The sequence below is a fragment of the Panthera pardus genome, unplaced genomic scaffold (assembly GCF_024362965.1).
Source record: "Panthera pardus isolate Hobbes unplaced genomic scaffold, ASM2436296v1 HiC_scaffold_17, whole genome shotgun sequence".
NCBI lineage: Eukaryota > Metazoa > Chordata > Mammalia > Carnivora > Felidae > Panthera > Panthera pardus.
In genome coordinates this window covers 150,648,476-150,655,692 of record NW_026526732.1, presented here as the reverse complement: position 1 = coordinate 150,655,692, position 7,217 = coordinate 150,648,476, and the positions used below count along the sequence as shown (strand labels likewise).

At 49.6% G+C, this 7,217-nt stretch overlaps 1 protein-coding gene across 3 annotated transcripts; it reads left to right on the top strand.

Moving 5' to 3' along the window:
• Positions 1-1,182: 1,182 nt before the first annotated feature.
• On the top strand, positions 1,183-7,185 carry GTF2H4 (general transcription factor IIH subunit 4). Of its 3 annotated transcripts, none has more exons than XM_019419991.2 (14): positions 1,183-1,434; positions 2,062-2,204; positions 2,463-2,567; positions 2,917-3,048; positions 3,326-3,422; positions 3,511-3,599; positions 3,796-3,907; positions 4,043-4,111; positions 4,314-4,397; positions 4,797-4,929; positions 5,155-5,246; positions 6,146-6,193; positions 6,341-6,419; positions 6,891-7,185. In XM_019419991.2, exons 2-14 carry the CDS (start codon positions 2,065-2,067, stop codon positions 7,061-7,063), a joined length of 1,353 nt encoding a protein of 450 aa, XP_019275536.1. In that variant the 5' UTR covers positions 1,183-1,434; positions 2,062-2,064; the 3' UTR covers positions 7,064-7,185. The 3 variants fall into 3 exon arrangements, with proteins under 3 accessions (XP_019275536.1, XP_019275534.1, XP_019275533.1); XM_019419989.2 differs by having other exon boundaries at positions 1,184-1,402; positions 5,116-5,246; XM_019419988.2 differs by having other exon boundaries at positions 1,184-1,434; positions 5,116-5,246.
• Positions 7,186-7,217: the final 32 nt, after the last annotated feature.

Below are 7,217 nucleotides of genomic sequence, written 5' to 3'. Positions count from 1 at the left end.
TCTTTTTCTTCTTGCTTTGTAAAAGTTCTTTGTATTGTCTATTTTGTCAAATATTTCTTCCCAGACTAATTTGTCTCTTACTGTACTTAACGTTAGCCTTAAAAAAGCTTTGTCAGCTTTGTGTCATTCTTTGTGGACTTTGTACACCAATTGCTAAAGGATGGAACAACAAAACAAGCACCGGGTGAGCTACAAAGCATAACCAAGTCTTACACAGTTCTTGCCATTTTGGTTCACGGTCCCTCACAGGCACTTCAAATCCTAGCTTCAGGATTTTCTAGATGAATGATTGGCAAATTTCGTCTTTTTTTAATGTTTATTTATTTTTGAGAGAGAGCGTGAGGGGGAGGGGGACGGGAGCAAGGGCGGGGCGGGGGAGGGCGTGCAGCTGCAGAAGACCCGCAGCAGGCTCCGCCCTGACAGAGGGCGAGGCCCAGGACTGGGACTCACAAACCCGGAGATCGTGACCTGAGCCGCTGTTGGACGCTCTACCGACCCAGCCACCCAGGCGCCCCTGTGGGCAAATTTCTTAATCCCATTGAGTTTCGGTCTTCTAGTCTGTAATGTGGAAATAATAAAACTTGCTTTATTGGAACTTGGGGGTACTTGTAGCTCTGGCTTTGGCTTAAGACGTTCCCTTCCCTTTTCCTGCAGCAGCTTCATAAATCAAATCAGACCCAACAATTGGTTTCCTAAAACAACTGTATTAAGATCTTTTAACGAAACGGGTTGGTGGGAGCATGGTGGACGTGGCAATTAAGATTTATTGAGTACTTACAAGCCGAGTAAGACGCATTGAGTGGTACTCCTAACTTGCGAAAACGCTCTAGAGAGTGCTGTATTTCAATTTTACGAGAAGCAAAGAGCTCAAGGAGCTCAGTTTCGTGTGTCTCTGAACTAAGCGTCTCACTTTAGGAGACGCTTGCCTCTGACAGCAAGCCCTAGCGGCCCTTCTCCTCCCTGGGTCCCGCCTCCCGCCTAGGTCGGTTAGACTCGCCGTTAGCTGCGTGAGCGGAAAGCGACGCGGAACTAAGTGGCGCTGCCTCGGGTGTCTCGGACTCTCTCAATTAAAGGCCAGCCTCCCTCCTCTTGGCTTCCCCGCGGTGCCTTTTGGGAGTTGTAGTCAGACGCGCTTCCGCTCACCCTGGGTTGAGTCCAGAAAAGACTCCAATTCCCAGAAAGCCCCGCGGCGGGCGAGTGAGTGCAGTGCCTGTTCTTATCTTTCCTACTTTTCCACTCCTTCCCCTCCTTTCCTTCTCTTCTGAGTCCTACACTCTGGACTCCTGTCTAGTTCTTTGTCCCTCTCCCCATCTTTTTCTCTCGTTTTCCATCGTACATTCTCCTATTCCAGGGAGCCAACGCCAGACATTAGCTCCGGTTAAGCGACGACTTGAGACTCAGGGTGCACGAGGGCGGGGGAATCGACACAGAGTGGTAGGGGGGCCGAGGGGGGGGGTGGGGAGGTATAAGAGAGTTGAGTGAGAGGCGAGGAGTAGGAGGAAAGTAGGAGAGAAGTTAGGAGATCGGACGTATGGATCGGGTGAATGGGGTATAGTCTTGGAGGGGAAAGAGGAAAGGTGGGCGTAGATTTGGGAGACAAGGAGGAGAAAGGTAGTTCATTGCTGTGCCCGGCAGGACCTGTGGGGCCGAGAAATAAGATGGGAAGGATTGACAGATTTGGAGCTCATAAGCTGATCTGACCAGAAGAGGTGGAAGGGAGAGAGGATTGGGCTCAAACAAGTTTCCTTGTCACTGCTTAGGTAAAGATGAGACAAGATATTGAAATAAAAAAAAATGATTTTGCCAATATGGGACAATTAACAGTTCATTTGTTTGGAAATTGAGAGAAAACTGGAGTTAAGGCCAGAAGTGGGGTGAGGAGGCAGGAGAGGAGAGGAGGTTGGTTAGGTTTGGGAGAAAGGAGAGATGAATGACATAGAAAAGGAAATCACAGAAAGAATGGGTTATTGTGGGGGCCAGTGGATCTGGAATTGGGAGGTGAGGTGAGGGATGACACTGACATGGACTGGGGGGGTGCATTTCTGACTTTGCATCTCTCAGGTGATGGAGAGCACCCCCTCAAGGGGCGGACTGAACCGAGTCCACCTACAATGCAGGAACCTGCAGGAATTCCTAGGGGGCTTGAGCCCTGGCATATTGGACCGATTGTATGGGCACCCTGCCACCTGTCTGGCTGTGTTTAGGTAAGGATCCCCTTCATGGCAGGGACCACGTTGAGGAAATGTAATGGGGCCAGCACACTGGAATAAGTTATGGGTTGAAGCTTAGCTCTGGGGGGCTTGGAGATTAAAGTGTGTCAGGCCAAAACAGATGGAGTTAATGGGGGCAGCAAGACTGGTAAAGGTGTGGGGAGTGGGATGAGATGTTTAAGAGGCTGTTGAGGGCAGAGATGCAGATGAGGCAGTTTTTGATAATAACATTTTATCTCTACCCCCTTCCAGGGAGCTCCCCTCTTTGGCTAAGAACTGGGTGATGCGGATGCTCTTCCTGGAGCAGCCTTTGCCACAAGCTGCTGTAGCCCTGTGGGTGAAGAAGGAATTCAGCAAGTGAGTCTCTGCTGCATGCTCAGCCAGATACACATTTCTCAACAGCTAGATATTCCAAGTGTTCCTTGGGACACTTCCAGGAAATATTAATGGATATATCCCAAAGCTTGTATTTAAATAAGTTTGGGAAACTCTGCATACTGTATTTTCCCCCTTGGAAAGATGTGATGTCTACAACAAGGTTCTGGTAGGTATTGCAGTAAGAAATTTGCCTTAAGAAGACACTGATTTCACTCTGAAATAGTGTTCCAAGGGATTACCAGTTCAGAAAAGGCAGAAATAGGAGCCTTTGTGGGCCTCCTTCTTTTTGTTCTCTAGACACCCCCTCACCTCTTTGCTTCTGTTTCAGAGCTCAAGAGGAAAGTACAGGGCTGCTGAGTGGCCTCCGTATCTGGCACACCCAGCTGCTCCCTGGTGGTCTCCAGGGCCTCATCCTTAACCCCATCTTCCGCCAGAACCTCCGCATTGCCCTTCTGGGTGGGTATGTCACTTCCATCTTCCTAAGCTAGGAGAGGGGAACTAGTAATTAAACTGCTAATTAAACTGCTGGAGGGGGTGCCCCTGAGGGCCCTCTCTGGGACTTAGTGGGCTCCACCTTTGGGAGCTCGTTTAGGAATAAGTTGGACTAGATGTAGCTGCATGCTATAGGAAAGAAATGTCTTCTACTCATAGCCCATGGAGATGAGGGGGGGAATAGGGCAGGGGAACAGGCAGGAAACACTGGCAGGGTTCTTTACTCTTTGCCCATCCTGGCATAGGGGTAAGGCCTGGTCTGATGACACAAGTCAACTGGGTCCAGACAAGCACGCCCGGGATGTTCCCTCACTTGACAAGTACGCCGAGGAGCGATGGGAGGTGAGGACTTGGGACTCTGTCTCGGCTTGTGCTCATACTTCCACTGGCCCATAGAGCATTGTTCTCTCTGTTCACTTCTGTTTCTCAGGTGGTCCTACACTTCATGGTGGGCTCCCCCAGTGCAGCCGTCAGCCAGGACTTGGCTCAGCTTCTTAGCCAGGCTGGGCTCATGAAGAGGTAAGGAAACCAGTGGTACATCAGATCCCTGCTAAACTGAGTGTCCAGGGTGGGTTAGGATTACAGGTGGTTAACTGAAAAAGGAGAGCTGAGTGGAGAATAGCCAGAGAGAAATCAAGAAAAAACATGGGAGGACAAGTGGGGATGGTGGCTTTTCTCTGCATCCCTCTACCCTTGTCTTTGTCTATGTCTCTAGCACTGAACCTGGAGAGCCACCCTGCATTACGTCGGCCGGCTTCCAATTCCTGTTGCTGGACACCCCTGCCCAGCTCTGGTACTTTATGTTGCAGTATTTGCAGACAGCCCAGGTGAGGAGGCCAGGCATGCTCTGCTCTTCTCAAGACCCATGAAGAGACTACCCCTGCAGACTATTTCCTGATGTTCTCTTCCCTCATTCTCTCCCTTCCATCCCTCCTACTTTGTTTCTGTCCATTCCTCCCTAGAGTCGGGGCATGGACCTGGTGGAGATTCTCTCCTTCCTCTTCCAGCTCAGCTTCTCTACTTTGGGCAAGGTAAACAGGGGGATGGAGCTGGGGGCTTGTGTGGGCAAGCTGATGGATGGAGAGATGAGAAGGGGAAGTCAGGTTATGGACAAAAGTGTGAAAGATAAGAATGAACAAAGCACAGATGGGAAAAGAGGGAATGAGTGTATAGGGTTGAGAGGGGGAGAATAGGATGTATTTTGGATTCCAACCGAGCACCTCTCTTTCCCAGGATTACTCTGTGGAAGGTATGAGTGATTCTTTGTTGAATTTCCTGCAACATCTGCGTGAGTTTGGGCTTGTTTTCCAGAGGAAGGTATGAACACCCAGATACACGGCTTCTAGGGAAGAGGCAGGATGGTATGTTGCCCTGGCCTTTAAAAAGGAGTGGGGTCTCAGGTATTAGCTACACTTGTAGTGAGTATAGGGTAAGTGTAGAGTTGTTGAATCACTATGTTATGTACCTGAAACTAATGTTACATTGTATGTCAACTATACCAAAACAACAACAAAACAAAAAACAAACAAAAAAAAGAGTGGGTCTCAGGGGACAGTAGCAGGAAGTAGTTGCCAGGACTGAATACTTGGGTCCCTTGGAGGAGACAAGTTGTGAGTTGAGGCTTTGTGCCCTGGAAGGGGTCTGTCTCAGATAGGAAGATGTTGGTTAGTGACACCTGAGCGAGGGCCCCCTGCCTTTCCCTTCTGTCTTTTCCAGAGGAAATCTCGGCGGTACTACCCCACACGACTGGCCATTAATCTCTCGTCAGGTGTTTCTGGAGCTGGGGGTACTGCCCATCAGCCAGGCTTCATTGTTGTGGAAACTAATTACCGACTGTATGCTTACACAGGTGAGGCCAGATAGAGGGCCCCAAGGACAGCAGGTTGGGGATGGGAGTGGGGAGAGAGTGCCAATTTACGTTTATATTTACCTGGCAGTTTAGAGTTCTCTGACATTCCTCCTCACACTTGAAGGTAATGAGGGAGTCTGGGTATGGGGATAGTCTCCTTATCTTCTCTTCCTATCCCTGGGTCAGAGTCGGAGCTGCAGATCGCCCTGATTGCTCTCTTCTCAGAGATGCTTTATCGCTTCCCCAACATGGTCGTGGCACAGGTGACCCGGGAGAGCGTGCAGCAGGCCATCGCCAGTGGCATCACAGCCCAGCAGGTACCCCCACTTGGGGAAGGTGGGGGTGGGAAGATAGACTGCACTTTGGCTATGGGGTACAAGGTACTCATCTTACGGAGGCTAACATTGGCTCTGTTACAGTAGATGGTGGTGAGTTCTTTGTGTTTGAGTATAGACCATGCACACGAAGAGAAGTCAAGGCTTTAACTGTGGGAAAAGGCAGACCCTCCATGGGCAAAAACATGGGGGAGGAGGTATAGATTTGTGTCTTCACTACTAACCACTTCCTATCTGCATAAACAGCTTGGTTGCTTCACTTCTCTGAGCCTCAGTTTCCTCATCTGGAAAATGGAAATAATGACAGTTCTCACCTCACGGGGTTTTTGGGAGGATTCAATGAGAGAATAGCAGTAAAGCATTTAGCTCAGAGCCTGCCATGCAGTAAGTGCTCAAAAGTTAATAGTTGCTGCTATTTTAAAGAAAAAAACAAAACAAGACTATGGAAAGGGCAAATGTGCTAGAGCACATTTAGCAGACATAACCAATAGGAACAGCAACTTGGGACAACATCTGAACAGGGATGGGTTAAAGACAGGCATGGCTATGGATTTTTAAATAGTGGGGCGCCTGGGTGGCTCAGTCGGTTAAGCGGCTGACTTCAGCTCAGGTCATGATCTCGCAGTCCGTGAGTTCGAGCCCCGCGTCGGGCTCTGTGCTGACAGCTCAGAGCCTGGAGCCTGTTTCGGATTCTGTGTCTCCCTCTCTCTCTGCCCCTCCCCTGTTCATGCTCTATCTCTCTCTGTCTCAAAAATAAATAAATGTTAAAAAAAAAAATTTTAAATAGTAAGGTGATATTTTACTGACATCAGATGACAGCTTAGGTAGCTTTCCTGCCCTCTTACTTGAGCTCCTGATCCCATTCTTGTCTGTTTTCTTAGATCATCCATTTCCTAAGGACAAGGGCCCACCCAGTGATGCTCAAACAGGTATCAAGCTGCTGGAGGCTGACAGCCCCTGGCACCTGGTGATGAAGTGATGGAAAAGAGAAAGGGGTATCCAAGTCCGGGGAGTAGACAGCTGGGGTTGCCTGGGGCAGTATTCCTGAATCTTATAGCCATTTCTTGCTTCTACAGACACCTGTGCTGCCGCCCACCATCACGGACCAGATTCGGCTGTGGGAGCTAGAAAGGGACAGACTCCGGTTCACTGAGGGTGAGTGGCTTCTGGTGTTTGGTTCTTGGTCATTGGCCAGAGGAAAGACAATTTAGTCTTGATGAACTGAAAAAGCTATTCATGCATTTTATTTTTTTGTTTTACTGCATGGGCTGGTAGAGAAAAGCTGGCAAAACACTTTTATTTTGGGGATGAGCCTGTAGTAGTAAGTAAATTGTCTCAAATCTGTGCAATTTGGATTCAGTAGAAGAGGGAACTGGGAGGGATAATTCACATTAATTTCTCTGATTTGGTGAGCATTAGTTGGGTTTCTTTACTGTGTTACATTGCCTTACTGAATATGGCTGGATCACGCTAGTGTTAGGATGAGCCCTGAAACAGACAAGCATAGAGAATTAGTTTTCAGATTGTGGTGGGTGGCAAGCCCAGGCCAATGACCCGAGGCTGCCACGCAGGGGTCTCAGTTCTTGCCTTTTCTTTCTCCCACCGCCCCTTTCCTGCGGACTCCAGGTGTACTGTATAATCAGTTCTTGTCGCAAGTGGACTTTGAGCTGCTGCTGGCCCACGCTCGGGAGCTGGGCGTTCTGGTGTTCGAGAACTCGGCCAAGAGGCTGATGGTGGTGACCCCGGCCGGGCACAGCGACGTCAAGCGCTTCTGGAAGCGGCAGAAGCACAGCTCCTGAGAGTGCGGGCTCAGACCCGGGCGGGGTGGGGCGGCTACGTGGAGGCGGACGCAGCCTTAGAACTCAGGTGTTTTTTTATTTACACGCCGGACTCTTATTGTTTAATAAAGTTGTGGAAGTGAGCCACGGTGCCCCCTGGGCGCCTCCCCGCGTG

Coding starts and splice junctions, on each gene's coding strand:
- GTF2H4 (XM_019419989.2), top strand. CDS start 2,065: ATGGAGAGCACCCCCTCAAGGGGCGGACTGAACCGAGTCCACCTACAA. Junction 3,049..3,325: donor CGCATTGCCCTTCTGGGTGG/GTATGTCACTTC, acceptor ATCCTGGCATAG/GGGTAAGGCCTGGTCTGATG. Junction 3,908..4,042: donor AGTATTTGCAGACAGCCCAG/GTGAGGAGGCCA, acceptor ATTCCTCCCTAG/AGTCGGGGCATGGACCTGGT.